The sequence below is a fragment of the Haliotis cracherodii genome, unplaced genomic scaffold, assembly GCF_022045235.1.
Source record: "Haliotis cracherodii isolate W230 unplaced genomic scaffold, xgHalCrac1.p SCAF_14, whole genome shotgun sequence".
In the NCBI taxonomy this organism is placed as follows: Eukaryota; Metazoa; Mollusca; class Gastropoda; order Lepetellida; family Haliotidae; genus Haliotis; species Haliotis cracherodii.
In genome coordinates, this window is record NW_027266269.1 from 18,758,573 (window position 1) to 18,779,985 (window position 21,413).

The following is a 21,413-nucleotide window of genomic DNA, read 5'->3' on the forward strand; positions in this document are numbered from 1 at the left end:
TTTATTCTGCCTCCCAGAAATCCACGCACAGCCTTACTTGCTCCTGGCGGGGTATAAGAGATTTATTCCCCTGTTGAGAAATTTATTTCCCTCCAAGGTGGGATACATAGTATTTTATGGAGATCACATTGACCAATCAGATTTCATCATTCTGACATTGAGGTATGATAATATGGTTTGTGTGTGTGTTTTCACAAAGGGAAGACGACTTGATACGAAGACGCCACTGGTGGTGTAGTAGTAGTAGGTGGTCATAGTGCTGTGATTTTAATTTATTGAAGAGTTACATCCAGAATTTGCTGGTCATGTTTCAGATCTTTTTCTGATCATCAATCAGCAGCATGCTCATGCTGGTGGGTTTAACAGATGATGCATTGGTGTATCATTTCACTACTACTTCCTACTCACTCATGTCCCTGATGTGCCCCACACAGCAATATTCCAGCTACATGTATATGGCTCTGGCCCTGAAAAAATCTGGGCCAGACAAACCAGTGATTAATATCGTGAGCAATACCCTACACTGTCAAAGTATGACATGCTAGCAACCAAGTCACCAAGGCTCTTATGACATGCATATAAGTTGTGGGGGACCTGTTCTAGCCCAGATTCCCAATGGGGCCCATAATTTTGAGTAAATCAAAGTAATACATCACTAGACTTCCCAGTTGCCAATTTCAGCCACTAATTCATGAATGTTTTTAAACTTATCCAATCTCACACTATGCATTTTTCATTCTTCTTTCGATCCTAAGTGTAACTGCTTAAACTTTGGTGTTGGGTTGCTATTTTCCCTCAATTACTAATGTCAATTAGACACGATAGTGGAGGGACCTGTATTCTCTAATATCATTACACGTCTCCACAGCATGGCGATAGGGAAGAGAATGAGCTGGCTGGGGAACCCATGTGTTAAGTGTGTGTAGGCCGACTGGCATGAAAAGCATGCACTACCCAGAGGTTCGGAGGTGACCATAGTGATGCTACGTGTGTTCGGGTGGATTGCATTTTTAGAAGCTGGAAACCTTTGTTTAGGCAGGTTTCCTCTTAGGATCAAAAGTAAAATGAGAAATGCATAGTGTGAGATTGGATAAGTATATAAATATACAATTTATTGTAAAATTTACAGTTTTATTACTCTGACTGTATTGTGTTTTTCAGCACCAGACATGTCTTTGCTGTAGATGATCAACGCTGTCATCTACCAAGATGAGTTTTGAGAGTCCCGACAATGAAAAGAACTTCCCTGGTCTGTATAAAGCAGGGTCGCTTAGCGACCAGACGTCAGGTATACCACAGGCTTGCTGTCGCCTCCCTCGGTGCATGCGGACTTGTGTTATTACCGTTTGATGTCATGGTGACCTCTGTTGCACATGTTTTGTTTATTGTTCTTTTTACCCAGAGATGCCAACTAAATCAGGGATATATACAATGAAATCTGAGGAATATGTCATAAAATCAGAGATATATATCATGAAATCAAAGAAATCTGTTATGAATTTAAATATATTTTGAAATCAGACAACTGTGATGATATTGTAGTAATCTATCATGGAATTGTAGAAATCTGTCATGAAATTGTAGTAATCTATCATGAAATTGTAGAAATCTGTCATGAAATTGTACACATCTGTCATGAAATTGTACACATCTGTCATACAATTATAGAAATCGGTCATGAAAATGTAGTAATCTATCATGAAATTGTAGAAATCTGTCATTAAATTGTACTCATCTGTCATAAAATTGTACACATCTGTCTTAAAATTGTAGAAATCTGTCATGAAATTAGTAGTAATCTATCATGAAATTGTAGTAATCTATCATGAAATTGTAGTAATCTTTCATGAAATTGTAGTAATCTGTCATGAAATTGTAGTAATCTTTCATGAAATTGTAGTAATCTATCATGAAATTGTAGTAATCATGATGACAATACAAAAGCCATTTGGAAACCTGTTAATAGTTAAATGGACAAATAAAGACTGTCATAGGGCCAGAACATTTTGATCTTGTTTCTTTTTGATAAAAGATCCTGATTGGAGGGGAGGAAATAAGTAAAATAGAAAAGATACCACAAAACAAAGATCTGAGGACATCCCATTACGTGTCACGTCAGAATGGCCTTTCATCTGACCAGTTAGAGATCAAGAGACTTTTCATAGCCAGTGGGAAGTACTGCCATACAACTTTGGACATGTATTCGACATTCTTGAATGTTGAATGGAAGTCACAATGTTTGAAACTACTGTAGTGCCACAAAACTTAAGAAAGCTGCTTTCTGATTGGCTAATGTTGACCTCTTGTTAGTCATTTCATTGGTCAGTCTCAGTTCCCGAAAGGTTGTTCTGACGTGACCCGTAATGGGACGTCCTCAACTAAGATCTGACTTTAATAATACTGACAATATATTTGTTTTGATTTTTTCAAAGAATAACCTGAGTATGTTGTAATATGTGCAGTGTTATTTAAGCTATCTTTTTATTTTGTCAGTTTTAGTGGCGGTTGGATAGCCTTGTAGTTAAAGTGTTTGCTCATCACACCGAAGGCCCGGGTTCGATTCCCAACATGGGTACAAAATGTCAATGTGTGAAGCCCATTTCTGTTGTCCCCCTCCGTGATATTGCTGGAATATTGCGAAAAGCGGCATAAAACCATCCTCACTCATACTGACTGGTAGTTTAACCACTTGTTACACAGTTTATTTATAGTGAACAAGTAAGTCTGCTTTGCATCGTGTGTATTCACCAATATAAGAAACAAGTCCTTTAGGATAAAAAAATAACTTTTCATAATGTTTTGGGAAACTGGGGAATCTTTAAAACATGAAAAAAAGGTTTCAGCAACCATGTTAACAGTCTGGGGGCTGTTTTGTATGTGGAAATGCAGATGGATCATTCCAGGCTTGTTTTTACACATTTTGTACCCTTTTTGTTGTCAAAGACACGTAAACTGACCTCAAGAAAGACAGAAATAGTTATATATATTTATGGTAATTGTATCAATAAATAAATTTATTTTATTTTGAATTTTTTTTTTGTAATCTTGAAGGGAGGGGAAAATGTTTTAAAAATCTTACATTAAGTAGAATCACATCATCTACTAACTGCAGAGCTCATATGTTACATTTTGTATTTAAATTTATGTTCTTAGAATCTCAAATGGCTAAGGAATATGAAAACTCTATAACTGAATAAAGACGGTATGTTAGGGACATTGTGCCATGGTTACCAGAAACACAAGTTGGGCTCTGTAAAATAAGTGGTGTCATATTCAATGAGACCCTTATATGATTGTTAATTCATTGAATTTCTTCATATTCAAACAAACAGACTTCCTGATTTATCCACAATTTCTCAGTAATGTAATGTCCTTTCATGTGCATGTGCATGGGATATTGTGACTCATTTGTCATACAGTGTTGGTGCCTACTGTTTCAGTTTCTGTCATTTTGGTGATGTTGGTGACTGTTGTAGTAAATCTTACATTTCATCCTCATCGATATCTGGGATTTATCTAGGTTTTTAAACTAAGCACCCATGGTGAACAAATTTTGGGGAACAAATATCGAAATTGAATTTTGTAATATTCTTATGTTCTTACATCAGCATTCAAATTAAACATGCAAGTCAATATATGTTGTGGCTGGATCTTTAAGGGTACATGGGGTTTTATGCATCCATGTCACCCCATGTGACTCCATGATCCTGCTATGACAATTTATCCAAATCACGTGTTTGGATGTGACCATGATGACATTGTAACAGAATTAAAACAAATTCTTCAAAATTGATAGAAAACAGATGTTTGATTGAGCTGAGTTTAACTTGTGCTATGTCACATGACTATCACTGACTCGGGAAGGCAAAGTGGGGTATAAGTGATTTCTTCTCCGCCAAGAAATCCATGTGCAGCCAGTTTTCTCCATGGCGGGGTATAAAGGATTTATTCTCCCACTGAGAAATTTATTACCCTCCAAGGCAGGTGTATCATATTTTATCAAGATCACATGAACCAATCAGATCTCATGATTCTGACATGGAGGTATGATACTTAGTCATAACCCTAATGTTAGAATCTTAAGATTCAGGGGTCCCTAAATTCATATGCTACTGCAGCAAATCTCAAGGACCCCAGGGGGGCACGGGTGGGCCAAAAGTCTAAGATGACGCAATTCGCTATGCAGAGTTACGTCCCTTGGGCATGACTGAAACCTGATCCTGGGTTTGATTCCAGGTTTGCCCAAGTTTGTTTCTAGATATGTCAGCACTTTACCCGTGATAGTGGGTTTCACCAAACTGTAAACATCTGGAACCTGCATCACTTGGGGCTTTCCTCCCACATTAAGCTGGAATACTGTTCAAAGTAGCATTAAACCCAACTTCATCATTCACTCACTCAAAGACCCCAAGACCCCGCTGAATTTCGAACACTGCACATAGATGGCTATTACATTCATTGCAATGATGACAAACTGAATGATATGGGCAAAGCTTCAACCATTTGAGTTAAAAGGTATGATAATCTGAATTGGGACATTTTTATTCGATAGGGAAGTGCTACCAATATTTGCTTCCGATTTGGGCCAAATATCATCCTCTGAGAAGGCCTAGATAAATCCCTGATCATTTTTATCTGATTCTATTATAAATTTCAAATTTCAGATAATATATGAACAATTAAAGTGTTTGCGAAATTCTTCTCTCGGCTGAAACCCAAGTGTATTAAGTTTCTTTCCATCTTGTGAGGTCAGCTAATAACATAAATAATATTCCATGTTTTAAAGGGCTACTATGCTCCATGATTAGGTGTCCATTATCGGGTTGGTCTGAATGATTTACTTAGTGACGTGTGTCAGACTGAGACATTGTCTGTATGTACGAAAATTAAGAACTGCTATCTTAAACCTATCAGCCCTCGCTGTATTCCGCGATTCTGTGGTCACAGTTATTTTGCAGAAATGCCTCCTCGGTGCAGAAATATTTTACCTTGCAGAAAATCACATTTTGTGCAGAACACGTGCAGAATTTTGCATTTATCTGCTGCTTAATTCGTGTAATTAAATAAGTAGGCCCAATTCTCTATCTGGAGCCAGTTAGCCAGTCCCATCAATTTTTATTCAACTCAATTTTATTTGTCTCTTTGAGGCAAAATATTTTCTCCCTATGGAATAGGTATTTTACATTTGGACATTTCATGATTTTAGCAACTTGATAGGATATTCCTCTATATCATTATCAAATTTGAAACAAATCTTTGGGACATTTTGGTTAGTACAGTCAATCCCCTAGAAACTGAACCCATTAGAAACATTGTATTCAACAATGATCAACCTGATATTGTCTTGACTGTTTGTCTAGTCATGCTCAAGCTTGTTGAATTTAATCATGTTATTCATATAACAAGTTTAACTTCAATCACAGGTAAAACTATCAGTCAACTCTTCTGATAGTTCTAGTTTATGTTGAGAAAGGATTCCTGTTGGTGTCCTAGCTTAGTAGGAATGATCAAATCTCAAAATTTTGTCAAGGGAATGAAAATATTTATCACCAGGAATGAAAATACTTATCATCGGAAGTGTTGTATAGATCCGAATCTGATATTTGAACTCTGTTGTGTGTAGTGCCAGAGGAGGACCATGACCGTGCCAGCAGGAAGAAGGACCTGGGGAAGAAGAAGGATGGCAAGAAGGACAAGAAGGAGAAGGGCTACATGATGTTCGAGGAGGAAGACTCCGAGGAGGACATGGTGTCCCTGGACGATGTCAAGTGGGTAGTCTGTTGAGGGGTGGATCCTGTAGTCTGCTGGGGAGGACATGGTGTCCCTGGACGATGTCAAGTGGGTAGTTTGTTGAGGGGTGGATCCTTTAGTCTGCTGGGGAGGACATGGTGTCCCTGGACGATGTCAAGTGGGTAGTCTGTTGAGGGGTGGATCCTGTAGTCTGCTGGGGAGGACATGGTGTCCCTGGATGATGTCAAGTGGGTAGTCTGTTGAGGGGTGGGTCCTGTAGTCTGCTGGGGAGGACATGGTGTCCCTGGACGATGTCAAGTGGGTAGTCTGTTGAGCGTTGGATCCTGTAGTCTGCTGGGGAGGACATGGTGTCCCTGGACGATGTCAAGTGGGTAGTCTGTTGAGGGGTGGATCCTGTAGTCTGCTGGGGAGGACATGGTGTCCCTGGATGATGTCAAGTGGGTAGTCTGTTGAGGGGTGGGTCCTGTAGTCTGCTGGGGAGGACATGGTGTCGCTGGACGATGTCAAGTGGGTAGTCTGTTGAGGGGTGGATCCTGTAGTCTGCTGGGGAGGACATGGTGTCCCTGGACGATGTCAAGTAGGTAGTCTGTTGAGGGGTGGGTCCTGTAGTCTGCTGGGGAGGACATGGTGTCCCTGGACGATGTCAAGTAGGTAGTCTGTTGAGGGGTTGATCCTGTAGTCTGCTGGGGAGGACATGGTGTCCCTGGACGATGTCAAGTGGGTAGTCTGTAGAGGGTTGGATCCTGTAGTCTGCTGGGGAGGACATGGTGTCCCTGGACAATGTCAAGAGGGTAGTCTGTTGAGGGGTGGATCCTGTAGTCTGCTGGGGAGGACATGGTGTCCCTTGACGATGTCAAGTGGGTAGTCTGTTGAGGGAAGGGTCCTGTAGTCTGCTGGGGAGGACATGGTGTCCCTGGACGATGTCAAGTGGGTAGTCTGTTGAGGGAAGGGTCCTGTAGTCTGCTGGGGAGGACATGGTGTCCCTGGACGATGTCAAGTGGGTAGTCTGTTGAGGGAAGGGTCCTGTAGTCTGCTGGGGAGGACATGGTGTCCCTTGACGATGTCAAGTGGGTAGTCTGTTGAGGGAAGGGTCCTGTAGTCTGCTGGGGAGGACATGGTGTCCCTGGACGATGTCAAGTGGGTAGTCTGTTGAGGGGTGGATCCTGTAGTCTCCTGGGGAGGACATGGTGTTCCTGGACGATGTCAAGTAGGTAGTCTGTTGAGGGGTGGATCCTGTAGTTTGCTGGGGAGGACATGGTGTCCCTGGACGATGTCCAATGGGTAGTTTGTTGAGGGGTGGATCCTGTAGTCTGCTGGGGAGGACATGGTGTCCCTGGACGATGTCAAGTGGGTAGTCTGTTGAGGGAAGGGTCCTGTAGTCTGCTGGGGAGGACATGGTGTCCCTGGACGATGTCAAGTGGGTAGTCTGTTGAGGGGTGGATCCTGTAGTCTGCTGGGGAGGACATGGTGTCCCTGGACGATGTCAAGTGGGTAGTCTGTTGAGGGGTGAATCCTGTAGTCTGCTGGGGAGGACATGGTGTCCCTGGACGATGTCAAGTGGGTAGTCTGTTGAGGGGTGGATCCTGTAGTCTGCTGGGGAGGACATGGTGTCCCTGGACGATGTCAAGTGGGTAGTCTGTTGAGGGGTGGATCCTGTAGTCTGCTGGGGAGGACATGGTGTCTCTGGACGATGTCAAGTGGGTAGTCTGTTGAGGGGTGGATCCTGTAGTCTGCTGGGGAGGACATGGTGTCCCTGGACGATGTCAAGTGGGTAGTCTGTTGAGGGATGGATCCTGTAGTCTGCTGGGGAGGACATGGTGTCCCTGGACGATGTCAAGTGGGTAGTCTGTTGAGGGGTGGATCCTGTAGTCTGCTGGGGAGGACATGGTGTCCCTGGACGATGTCAAGTGGGTAGTCTGTTGAGGGGTGTATCCTGTAGTCTGCTGGGGAGGACATGGTGTCCATGGACGATGTCAAGTAGGTAGTCTGTTGAGGGGTGGATCCTGTAGTCTGCTGGGGAGGACATGGTGTCCCTTGACGATGTCAAGTGGGTAGTCTGTTGAGGGGTGGATCCTGTAGTCTGCTGGGGAGGACATGGTGTCCCTGGACGATGTCAAGTGGGTAGTCTGTTGAGGGGTGGATCCTGTAGTCTGCTGGGGAGGACATGGTGTCCCTGGACGATGTCAAGTGGGTAGTCTGTTGAGGGGTGGATCCTGTAGTCTGCTGGGGAGGACATGGTGTCTCTGGACGATGTCAAGTGGGTAGTCTGTTGAGGGGTGGATCCTGTAGTCTGCTGGGGAGGACATGGTGTCTCTGGACGATGTCAAGTGGGTAGTCTGTTGAGGGGTGGATCCTGTAGTCTGCTGGGGAGGACATGGTGTCTCTGGACGATGTCAAGTGGGTAGTCTGTTGAGGGGTGGATCCTGTAGTCTGCTGGGGAGGACATGGTGTCCCTGGACGATGTCAAGTGGGTAGTCTGTTGAGGGGTGGATCCTGTAGTCTGCTGGGGAGGACATGGTGTCCCTGGACGATGTCAAGTAGGTAGTCTGTTGAGGGGTGAATCCTGTAGTCTGCTGGGGAGGACATGGTGTCTCTGGACGATGTCAAGTGGGTAGTCTGTTGAGCGTTGGATCCTGTAGTCTGCTGGGGAGGACATGGTGTCTCTGGACGATGTCAAGTGGGTGTCTGTTGAGGGGTGGATCCTGTAGTCTGCTGGGGAGGGGTAGATTGTGTATGGATATAGCAGGGGATAGATTCTGTAGTCTTGTCTGGGGGTGGTAGGGGGGTTGGGGGTCAGAATTGAAAGTGTTGTCTGTTGGGGTGGGTGGGGGTGTGTGTGTGTAATTGATAGATTGTTAAGTCTGTTGAGTTAGTGTGTGGGGGTGGGGGTGAGGTGGTGTGGGGTGGGGATGGAATTTGATGGATTGTATAATTGTATTTTCTTGGAGTGGAGCGAGCATGATTCATTAATTGATACATTTTTTCAGTCTGCCTGATGGAAGGGTACATTGACTGTGGGTGGATTGTCTGTTATATCTGGGGAGGGGTAGATTGTGTAGTCTGTCTGTAGAAAGAGTGGGTGAATGATACAGCGATACAGTATTGTATCATGATATGAGGCCCATGATACAATAGATTGATTACATCTCCTGTATAGCGATACATACAATACAATACATAATAAGTTTTATTGGTGTAAAACACATGAATAATAACAGAAACTGTTCAACAACCAGCTTATGCAGATTCTCTGGTATTTTCCGGTTGGCTATAAATAGCATTATATTCACAGTGTCCTCCAGTCTATATTTCTCTGCCCTACAATATCCCATCTTTGATCTCTGAAGCTTAAAAACAAATGATTCAGGATTGTGATTCTCATGAATAGAGAAAGAATATCAATGTATGAAATGAAAGTACTGTGTCAGGATACGAATTGTATCACACCCATAGTATCGGGATACGTTTCGTATAGCGACCCCACTACCCGTTACACCTCTTGTGAGGTTATGTCTGGGTAGTGTACCAGGGTTTCACGTAGCCTTTGAATATATTATATAGTGAAAGATTTACTTCTGTGAAGAACTTGTTTGGCGATTGCTGTACCTCAAGCGACATCATAGACCATTTAATGTGACCAAACAATCAAGTGACGTCACAGACCATGTACATGATGTAATGTGACCAAACCATCCTCTGACCATGACCTGACCACTGTTATTTTACTTGACCATCCGCCCTGCCGACAGAGTTAGTGATTGTTTGTTAATTATAGCCAACTTTTTGTAAACTACAGACAAGATTTCACATTTCTGGGGAAAGTTGTAGACTGTGTCTGTTCAAAATTCGAGACAATATGGGCAGCTAGTTTTTGAGCTAGAGTGCAAAAAAGCAGTGTATGAGATTCTCCAAAATTACAGTCAGACAACCAGACTTGCAACTTTGCAAAGTTACGAGACCAGATAAAATGTTGCCAGCCCTGAATTTTCTAGACTAACAAACAAAAGTAACGTTGAATGTTAGTTCTCAGAATGTAACAATAAACTGGTGGATTGTCAAATTAGTAATTTTACTCCCGTCCATCAATACTGACCGTCCATCAGTAAAATAGACCATCTCGGACAGTTGGGCAGATGGGTATTTAAAACACTGAAAAAAAGGGTTACACTTCATGAACTGCCAAATTATAATGAAAACAGTAAAGGCAAGATATTTTGTGGATGACAGCTTGTTTATTGTATTATGATGCAACGTTTCGGTTAGGTCCTTATACCCTTGTCAAGCACTCTCCCTTGACAACTAACAGCATAAGGATCTATACCAGACGTCACATCATTACTCAATAAACAAGTTGTCATCTTGCCTTTACTGTTACTTACCAACTTCTACAAATGGCAATCAAACAGTTTATGATGGAAAACATTCAGCTTGTGAAACTGTGCACACATGCTATGAAAATCATAATGCACAATACACAGCCTATGAGGATCCAGGTTCAAATAGCTTTCAGCATCCCATGCTTGCCGATTGACAGGATGGTGGTCAGGCTCACTGACTTGGTTTGATGCATGTCATCATATCCCAATTGCATGGATGGAGCCTCATGATATTGGCGTAAATCAACAAACAAACAAACAAACAAACAAACAAACACAGCCTATTGGTTATGTTATCTACCTGTGAGTGGATTGTGTGTCTCGTGTTCCAGGAGTCCAACCAAGGTGAAGAAGAGTAAACCAGGCTTCAAGTTCCCAGCCAGGAAGGACATTTTCCCCAAGAAAGAAAAGGTAGATTTGTTGTCGGTGACATTCCATTGCTTTGCATAGGCAGATCCAAAGGAGGTGTCCAGGGGTGGTATGTTGTAGCCAATTCCCAGCAAAGTGTCTCGGCTTTTCTCAGAAGACTGAGGGAATCAATTGCAGCCAAATCTGAACATCAAGAACAAGGGACAGAACTCTACATTTAGTCTGCCCAGGGTCAGCTTCCACCCAACAATTTGGTGAAATATCAATGTCACATTGAGTGTCTATCTCATTAAAATCAGATCTTTTACTTTTATGTGACGTCACATCTTGATGCAGAGAGATATCATATAGGAGCAAAAGAACGTATTTTAATGAGATTGAGCATCACCACGGGCATGTCAATGATCCTGTTAGTTTCCATTATTGGGGACAATCAGGTCTATGGATTTCTGATTCAACAAGTAATAATGTTCTAAATACTTTAAGTCTGAGCTACAAAAAGCCGATATAGGTTTCCTGTTCCAGCCCATTAAAAATTAGTTGGTATGTCAATTTTGTATGGGTTTTTTAGGTAACAAATGTTATGTTTGGGATAACACTATGTTAGTAAAGTACAGATTCTCGTACTTTTGGGTTGAGTCCCATCCAGTATTCGAACCCACACTGCCAGTGTGGGGCACCTAATCGCCAGCACACAACCCAAAACGTACGAGAATCTGTACTTCACTAAGAAAGTGTTATCCCAAATATAGCATTTGTTACATTTGACCACTTTCGAAATGGCATAGGGTTTTTAAACATGTTAAAGGTTTTTTTCATTGAATTTTGCTTTTTTGTATTTGCTTTATGTCTGTAAAAGCTTGCTTCCAAATGGCCGTTATTGAAGATATTACTGGACTGTCTATTGTCTGTAGTGAGGCAATACACATATATGACACAACTACAGACTATACCAGGATGCTGATACACAAATATGACACAACTACAGACAATACCAGGATGCTGATACACATATATGACACAACTACAGACTATACCAGGATGCTGATACATGCCATAGTGCAGCAAGAGAGAAAAAGGTTTAGGGTTGGGGTTGCAGATTAGGGTTGGTCTGGAAACTGGAAACACAGTTTTTATATTTTGGCCTTACAAATTCAAGAACTCACACCAGTTTGCAACCTTTGCCACTAGTTTCAAGCCTAAGTGTAGTAAACTGTCTTTCTATGTAGTAATCTTGGCAAATAATACTGCGTGTGTTACTACAATTAACATCTAATTACATGATGATGCCAAAATACATGTTTGGGTGTGTAGACTTAGCAAACCAGGTTCTGTTTCTGTAGCCTCTATCTTGAGGTCACAAAACAGTTAATTTTAAATCTCAGACCATCTACATCGAGGAAATGTTTTACTTAAATAATTGAGAGGATAACAGTTTCCATGTGTGCACATAAAAACTGAGATTGTTTCATTGTTTCAGGAAGAAAAGAAGGAGAAAGAAACAAAGAAGGAAGAAAAGAAGAAGGAAGTGAAAGAAGAAAAGAAACACAAGAAGGAGAAAAAGAAACCCAAACATGCCCTCCATGAGGTCCCAGCTGTCGCAGTCCAGAGTGAGTTTGGTACCTTTCCTTAGGGGAGATCCATGTAGATCTGTATTTCCCTAGGGGAGATCCATGTAGACCTGTATTTCCCTAGGGGAGACCCATGTAGATCTGTATTTCCCTAGGGGAGATCCATGTAGATCTGTATTTCCCTAGGGGAGACCCATGTAGACCTGTATTTCCCTAGGGGAGATCCATGTAGATCTGTATTTCCCTAGGGGAGATCCATGTAGGTCCGTAATATCCTAGGGGAGATCTATGTAGGTCAGTACTCCCTCTGAGGGATCCTTGTAGATCTGTATTTCCGTAGGGGAGATCTATGTAGGTCCTTATTTCCCTAGGGGAGATCTATTGTAAGTCAGTATTTCCCCAGGGGAGACCCATGTAGGTCCGTATTTCCCTCGGGGCATCCATGTAAATCTGTATATCCCTAGGGGCGATCCATGTAGGTCCGTTTTTCCCTAGGGGCAATCCATGTAGATCCGTATTTCCCTATGGGCGTTCCAAGTAGGTCCTTATTTCCCTAGGGTTATCTATGTAGGTCAGTATTTCCTAAGGGGAGATCCATGTAGGTCAGTATTTCCCTAGGGGAGATCCATGTAGATTGAATTTCCCTAGGGGAGATCCATGTAGGTCAGTATTTACCTAGGGGAGATCCATGTAGGTCAATATTTCCCTAGGGAAGATCCATGTAGGTCAGTTTTTCCCTAGGGGAGATCCATGTAGGTCAGTATTTCTCTAGGGGAGATCCATGTAGGTCAGTATTTCTCTCGGGGAGATCTATGTAGGTCAGTATTTCCCTCGGAGAGATCCATGTGGGTCTGTATTTCCCTAGGGGAGAGGGGCGGTCGGGTAGCCTAGTGGTTAAAGCGTTCGCTCGTCACTCCGAAGACCCGGGTTTGATTCCCGACATGGGTACAATATGTGAAGCCCATTTCTGGTGTCCCCCTCAATGATATTGCTGGAATATTACTAAAAGCGGCGTAAAACCATACTCACTCAATCACTCATCACTAGGGGAAATCCGTGTAGGTTTGTATTTCTCAAGGAGAGATCGATGTAGGTATGTATTCCCTAGGGGATATCCATGTAGGTCAGTATTTCCCTAGGGGAGATCCAGGTAGGTCAGTATTTCCCTCAGGGAGATCCATGTGGGTCTGTATTTCCCTCAGGGGGATTTGTGGGTCCGTATTTCCCTAGGATGGTGTGAGATGTTGCTCATAATATCAACCACTGTTTTTTCTTGCCAAGATTTGAGTATTTACAGGCTTACATGATATAGCTGTAATATTGCTGACTGTGGTGTAGGGCATTATTAAGTGCCACATGTTGCCAACTTAACCTGAAGTAGGTCACAGAGGCTAGCCTGGCACTCCCAGTTTAACGCCTTGAACCAGCAAAAAGTATTAGCGAGTAGTCACAAATAGATTTGGAAGGTTAATCCCTGATTGACAATGTTGATCATTTCAGGTGAATATGACAAGCCAATATTTGGCGTACCTTTGGCGCTGTCCGTGGAAAGGAACAAGTCACATGATGGAATAGAACTCCCGGCAATATTCCGGGAATGTGTTGACTATATAGAGGAACATGGTGAGTGACAAGTGCTTGTGAGGATGTGTGTTGTATTCTTTGACAAAATAACTTACCCCCGAAGTTTGAGCAATATTTATTCACCTATAACTTGGAAAATCTTCAATTTTTAAACTTATCCTATCTCACAGTCTGCATTTGATCCTTCTTCTTTGATCCTGGTGTGGAAACGATCCTAAAACAAGATTCCTGCTTCCAAAAAACACCTCACCAAAACACATCCCAGTTATCCCCATGGCCACCACCATAAACTAAGGGTTGTGCAGCACCTGAATCCTGTGCGACTTGATCACATCACGTCCCCAGCATACTCATTCTCTTCTTCATCTGCTTGGTTTGAAGACGTGTTTGATTTGAAGACAATTATATTTAGTTTTGTTAAGTCTGTCTCAATAAGCATCAAACTTGGAGGTTACTTTGGACAGTACACTGTTGTTCTACTTGTCAGAAGTCAGAAACCTCAGCCCTTATGTTGCGACTGTCGTTGCCTATGCACAAACAAAGACTATTGTGCATAACAGTGCATCAACCTCTCCGAGTCACACTTTCGACTTTACACTCGTAAATGTCAGAAACGGACTACTGATCGCCATTCTATATCTTAAGAAATGGCCCATCATCGGCTAAGAAACCTAAACAAACTATGTAATCAGCTATAATATCTCCTTCGACTAAGACTTTCCTTAGGGGTGGATATTGTACTGTCTCTTGCCTCACAGTTGATCTCTCAACCTCCGCCAGGAGGTTTAGGGGACTAGATCGTCTGCAGTGTTCCCGTTTACAGGTAGTTACAAGTCTTTAACCCAAAAGACCAACTCACTCACTGACTCTAGGTTTGGCAGCACTATTCCCATGCGTGTGGGTTTCACCAAAATGATAAACAACTAAAACCTGCAGCACTTAGGGCCTTCCTCCCACATGAAGCTGACATGCCATGATATTACTGAAATACTGTTCAACGTGGCATTAAACCTCACTCACTCACTCACTCACTCACTCACTCACCCACCCACCCACCCACCCACCCACCCACCCACCCACTCACTCACTCACTCACTCACTCACTCACTCACCCACCCACCCACCCACCCACCCACTCACTCACTCACTCACTCACTCTGCTGTGCAGGTCTGTCGTGTGAGGGCATCTACCGGATCTCTGGCGTCAAGTCGAAGGTGCAGCATCTGAAGGACTGCTACAACAAGGGGATGCCGGCGTACCTCCAGGAGCATGAGCCCAACGTGGTGGCCAGCCTCCTCAAACAGTTCCTCCGTGACCTCCCAGAACCCGTCCTAACTACCGCCAGCATGCCCAAGTTTGAAGAAGCTTCAAGTAAGTATTTATAGTACACTTACAGTGATTGATCTGAGATTCCTAACTACCAGTCAGTTTCCTTTGCAAGCCATAGCCATCATGTCATTGGGAAACAATTGTTATTTTGTTCTTATTATACCCCCATCATAAAAAGGTGGGTGTATATAGTTATACCAAGGAATTTCTTCCCTCCGTCCTTCCAAGGACATATTTTGGGGTGACTTTTAACTTGAAAACTACTACATAGATTCTTTTCAAACTTGGTGAACACTTTATACATATACAGTAGGTGAAGTTTGGTTTCAATATTTGGGTTTTCTGAAAAATACAGCTTGTTTTGTCAGTTTTTGACTCAGAATATTTTTACTTGAACACTTGTGTGACCTATAGCTTGAAAATTACTTCATGGATACTTTTCATTATTTAGGGAACAGTTTCCATACTTATAGAAGAGGTGCAGTGCAAAATTTAATTTTGATATGTGTATTTTCTGATTTTTCTTTTTTTTTCATGTTTTGAACTTAGAATATTTTTTTACTTCAACATTTGTACTGTCATATAGCTGGAATATTGCTGAGTGTGGCGTTAAACAACAAACAAACAGTCAAACATAGTTAACATGACATTTCTTACTACAAAATTTATTACAAGGTGTTTCAAAGACTTTGAAAGCATTTTTATTCAAGGAACTTGCACACATCCTTTACCAATATGGCCAAAGGTATCTGGTAAAATTTGTTCCCAGGCAATGTCTTTTTAAACATTTTGGGGGTCCTATTGTGATTATAACAAGTTACTTTGTTGTTAATTTTCCACCCATAGGGAGAACTAGAATGTTTTGGTTTGGTGTGGCTTTTCTTAAACTGATATGGAAGGGCCTGAGAGCAAGCTTGTTCTTTAGTTGTTAGGTTTGTCAGCAGCATACCCATGCTCATTAGTGGCATATGTCTAATATCTGCATCACTTTCTTCTCTCCTCTCACGTCAAGCTGACACACAGTGGTATAATTTAAATACTGCTCTCCAAATTAACAAAACAGCTTTTACATTGCAGCCATCAAGAATGAGAAGCGGCGTATCGAGCAGTTCAAGAAGTTGATAGAGGAGCTGCCCATTTGTAACCGACTCTTGCTGTCCTGGATGATTGTGCACATGACACACATCATTGAGCTGGTGAGTCACACATCATTTAGCTGGTGAGTCACACATCATTGAGCTGGTGAGTCACACATCATTGAGCTGGTGAGTCACACATCATTGAGCTGGTGAGTCACACATTGAACTGGTGGGTCACACACATTGAGCTGGTGAGTCACACATCATTGAGCTGGTGAGTCACACACAATGAGCTGGTGAGTCACACACATTGTACACATGACACACATCATTGAACTGGTGATTCACACACATTGTATACATGACACACATTGTACACATGACACACATCATTGAGCTGGTGAGTCACACATCATTGAGCTGGTGAGTCACACACATTGAGCTGGTGAGTCACACACATTGTACACATGACACACATCATTGAACTGGTGATTCACACACATTGTATACATGACACACATTGTACACATGACACACATCATTGAGCTGGTGAGTCACACTTCATTGAGCTGGTGAGTCACACATCATTGAGCTGGTGATTCACACATCATTGAGCTGGTGAGTCACACATTGTACACATGACACACATCATTGAGCTGGTGAGTCACACATCATTGAGCTGGTGAGTCACACAATTATACACATGACACACATCATTGAACTGGTGATTCACACACATTGTATACATGACACACATTGTACACATGACACACATCATTGAGCTGGTGATTCACACACATTGTATACATGACACACATCATTGAAATGGTCAGTCACACACATTGTATACACGACACACATTGAGCTGGTGAGTCACACACATTGTAACCATGACACACATCATTGAGCTGGTGAGTCACACACAATGTACACATGACACACATCATTAAGCAGGTAAGTCGGACACATTGTACACACAACACACATCATTGAGCTGGTGAGTCACACACATTGTAACCATGACACACATCATTGAGCTGGTGAGTCACACACATTGTAACCATGACACACATCATTGAGCTGGTGAGTCACACACAATGTACACATGAAACACATCATTGAGCAGGTGAGTCGGACACATTGTACACACGACACACATCACAGCTGGTGAGTTACACACATCTTATACATGACACACACTCACTCACTCCACTCACTCACTCACACACTTACTCACTCCACTCACTCCACTCACTCACTCACTCACTCACTCACTCACTCACTCACTCACTCACTAACCATTCACTCACTCACTCACTCTGATATTTGCAGCAAAAGCAGAACAAGATGACGCTCCAGAACGTGTCGATCGTGCTGAGTCCCACCATGCAGATCAGTCACCGCGTCCTCAACATCCTCTTCACATACGCCGGACAGCTGTTTGCTGACACCATCGTCAAGAGGTACGTCACCCTCCAGCCAGGCAGTAACTGTAGGAGATTGTATCTTGGTTCCATGGTAATATGACATTTTGTGCGAATGCTGAGATGGCCCACAAAATTTCTCAAAAGGTGCTTGAAAGGTCCTTGAATTTGGATTCTGTCTTGAAACTGGATGTTGTGCCTTGAACATGTTGAAAAGGCCTTCAATTTTCTTAACTAGCCCCATCTCAAGAAATAACTTACCTAAAATCATAGTTTGAAAAATAACCTTTTGAAATCTTTTAAATCTGTATGGTCATTAACCAGATTTTTGTCCCTTCCAGTTAATGGAGTTGAAAATTTCAAATCAATTATTTAGTAATTGAACAGAAGGTGCAAGAGTGAAATGATGTTATGTGTAACCAACTGTTTAGTTTGCATGGCCTTGAATTTTAAGGAGTGAGCCTTGGACAGGTCCTTGAAAAACATTACAATGTTAGGGAGTGAGCCTTGCAAAGACCTTAAAAAGGCCTTGAGTTTTGTGACCAAAATTCTGTACAAACACTTCCGTCTGTCACCCTAACTGTAAATGTGTCCAGTAGCAACTTGTCAATTCCCACATGGGTACAATGTGTGAAGTCCATTTCTGGTGACCCTCACGCTGGGATATAGCTAAAATGGTGTAAAACCTTACACACTCTCTAGTTTATTAATGTGAAATTCTGCATGGACCCTGCCAACTCACTCACCCTTGCTCACTGTGACCAGCATTACCTTCATCACTTGAGGCAATAGGGCAGCCTATCCATAGTCATAAAAGATTCTCTACTTGGGTGTCCCCCGCCGTCATGTGGCAGGAAAAGTGCTTGAAGTGATGTAAAACTCTGCTAACTTGTTTCTTACAGATATGTACCCCCTCTGAAGCCGGCAACGTCCCGCTGGTCGCTGGAGCTGCCAGACAATCCAGCTGCCTTGGAAGAAGAGCTGGCCAAACAGGAGTCGCTGCTGAATGAGCTGCACCGCGAGCTGAATGCTGGCGTCACTGACTCGGAAAAGGAGGAACAGCTGTGGGAGGTGCAGAGAGTGGTCACACAACTCAAGAGGAAGGTAGGACCAGCGTTCCATGTTGTTTCCCCACAGCAGTAACCCTTTGAGTGTTCTATACTGTGTGTATGTGGGAGGTGCAGAGAGTGGTCACACACCTCAAGAGGAAGGTAGGACCAGCGTTCCATGTTGGTTCCCCACAGCAGTAATCCTTTGAGTGTTCTATACTGTGTGTATGTGGGAGGTGCAGAGAGTGGTCACACACCTCAAGAGGAAGGTAGGACCAGCGTTCCATGTTGTTTCCCCAAACCAGTAATCCTTTGAGTGTTCTATACTGTGTGTATGTGGAATGCAGAGAATGGTCACACACCTCAAGAGGAAGGTAGAACCAGCGTTCCATGTTGTTTCCCCAAACCATTAATCCTTTGAGTGTTCTATACTGTGTGTATGTGGGAGGTGCAGAGAGTGGTCACACACCTCAAGAGGAAGGTAGAACCAGCGTTCCATGTTGTTTCCCCAAACCATTAATCCTTTGAGTGTTCTATACTGTGTGTATGTGGAATGCAGAGAATGGTCACACACCTCAAGAGGAAGGTAGGACCAGCGCTCCATGTTGTTTCCCTACAGCAGTAACCCTTGAGTGTTCTATACTGTGTGCATGTGGAATGTAGAGAGTGATCACACAACTCATGAGGACTGCAATACTAGTATTCCAAATACCTTCTGCCTTTATCAGCAGATCCCCATTTACTACAGAGGTGATGGGGTGCTTGATCATGCTATTGGTTCAAGTATTTATTACCATGCTGAAGATGTAAGTTTGATTCTACATATGGGTACAGTGTGAGAAGCCCATTCGTCCCAGGGACAATATGCCTGGAATACTCCTTAAATTTGAAACAACAATGATTGTTTGAGGGTTTATGACAAACAAAGAAATAAGATACAATTAGAAGTTGATGACATGCACCAGACCTTTTCCTGAGAAACTATTGCATGTTTTTCAGTCTGTCTAAGGGAATACCTCATGAAGATCATACAACAAAATATTAAAGTCAACATACATTTTCTCTTTCAGATAAAATTCGCAAAGAAAGCTGTTGAGGCTGCAGAAAAGAGAAGGAAAGACATTGAGAGCAAAAAACTATCCACTCATCTTCCTGAAGAGGAGGAACTTGACCTCAGACCCAAGAAAGCTGAACCCAAAACGTCCACGAAAACTATGGAAACCGAGGAGAAAGAACAGCCAGATGAACCAAAGTCAAAAGAAGGAGAGAAATCTGAAAATGAGGCTCAAGTTCAGAAGGAGGCTGAATCTCAGAATGAGGCTTCATCTCAAAAAGAGGCTCAAGCTCAAAAAGAGGCTGAAAAGGAGGAGAAAAAGATCAAAAGGCATTCTGGAGTGAAGGCAGGTACTAAAATAACAGTCGAAGCTGATGTGGTGAAGTCTGCTGAGGAGGAAACGGAAGAAACAGCAGAGGAAACAGTTGAGGAAACGAAAGAGGAGACAGAGGAAGAGGTTAAAAGTGAGGACAGAGGTGCGGAGGAGGAGAAAGATGAATCTGAGAAGGTTGAAACAAAGGCTAAGAAAGTGAAAGAGACTGAGAAGGTGTCCCTTCATCCACATATTCACTTGTCTAGTGAGCCACTGAAGCCTATCAAGGCTGAACAGCCAGTAACGCCAAAGAAGGAAGAGACTGCGGACGACTCATTGAAGAAGTCTGTGGAGTTGAGGGAGTTGGAGGAAGAGCTACTTGGTGATGGGAAGACGGAGAAGAAAGTGAAGTTCACAGAGCAGGCGGAGGAAAGGGTGATGGAAGAGGAGGAGGAGGAATCCGACCTATCAGAGACGGAGGTGGAAGTTTTTGACCAGGGTGAGTAGGGAGGGAAGAAAAGTAGTTATGAATCTTCACCTGCCTTGTGGGGATAGAATAGGTCTCAAGTTGCTATATGTAGTGACTAAGCAGATCTTTTGCTCAGGCTCGGTGACGTGTGACATTCTGTGTCATTGTCCCCCTGACAGGGTGGATTATATTCACATGGAGATTCTGGGTAAGAATATAGGTCCCAAGCAACCTATGCTTGTCATAAGAGGCGACAAAATAGAACGTGTGGTCAGGCTTTGTAACCTGGTTGATTGCATGTCATTATATCTCAACTGAGTGGATCGGTGCTCATGATCTCATTCACTGGATTGTGTGATCTAGACTCGATTATTTACAGGCTGCCATCATACAGCTGAAATATTGCCGAGTGGAACCAGGATCAAACAGCAATGTAGCAAGAATGTTACTCTGTAGTAGCTGTATGAGTCTACTTGTCACACTTGGCTACATTTGCTGTGACTGTTGTAGAGTGGGAGCCCATCGATGACGAGGAGATGCAGCGTCTGCTCGAGGAGGAAGAGGCCATGAAGATGGAGGAGGAGGAACTGCTTGCCATAGGTAAGTGGCAGGGGAACTGCTCGCTATAGGTCATTGGTAGGAGGAACTGCTCGCTATAGGTCAGTGGTAGGAGGAAGTGCTTGCCATGGGTGTGGTAGGGGAACTGCTCGCTATAGGTCAGTGGTAGGGGGAACTGCTCGCTATAGGTCAGTGGTAGGGGGAACTGCTTGCCATGGGTCAGTGGTAGGGGAACTGCTCGCTATAGGTCAGTGGTAGGAGGAAGTGCTTGCCATGGGTCAGTGGTAGGGGGAACTGCTCGCTATAGGTCAGTGGTAGGAGGAAGTGCTTGCCATGGGTCAGTGGTAGGGGAACTGCTCGCTATAGGTCAGTGGTAGGGGGAACTGCTTGCCATGGGTCAGTGGTAGGGGGAAACTGCCCGATATAGGTCAGTGGTAGGGGAACTGCTCGCTATAGGTCAGTGGTAGGGGGAACTGCTCGCTATAG

General features: G+C 43.1%; 1 protein-coding gene across 3 annotated transcripts in view; it reads left to right on the plus strand.

Moving 5' to 3' along the window:
• The window catches only part of LOC139461054 (ralA-binding protein 1-like), a 28,643-nt gene that overhangs the window by 1,078 nt on the left and 6,152 nt on the right, over nucleotides 1-21,413 (plus strand). For 2 of the 3 annotated variants that reach the window (XM_071242566.1, XM_071242567.1), the window contains exons 2-12: nucleotides 1,162-1,288; nucleotides 5,624-5,768; nucleotides 10,460-10,538; nucleotides 11,977-12,106; nucleotides 13,568-13,690; nucleotides 14,820-15,023; nucleotides 16,059-16,177; nucleotides 17,393-17,523; nucleotides 18,387-18,588; nucleotides 19,604-20,399; nucleotides 20,880-20,969. In XM_071242566.1, the coding sequence (XP_071098667.1) occupies nucleotides 1,210-1,288; nucleotides 5,624-5,768; nucleotides 10,460-10,538; nucleotides 11,977-12,106; nucleotides 13,568-13,690; nucleotides 14,820-15,023; nucleotides 16,059-16,177; nucleotides 17,393-17,523; nucleotides 18,387-18,588; nucleotides 19,604-20,399; nucleotides 20,880-20,969 (2,098 nt within the window). In that variant the 5' untranslated portion in view covers nucleotides 1,162-1,209. The remainder of the gene's footprint in view (nucleotides 1-1,161; nucleotides 1,289-5,623; nucleotides 5,769-10,459; nucleotides 10,539-11,976; nucleotides 12,107-13,567; nucleotides 13,691-14,819; nucleotides 15,024-16,058; nucleotides 16,178-17,392; nucleotides 17,524-18,386; nucleotides 18,589-19,603; nucleotides 20,400-20,879; nucleotides 20,970-21,413) is intronic. The other variant, XM_071242568.1, reaches the window with a different exon arrangement.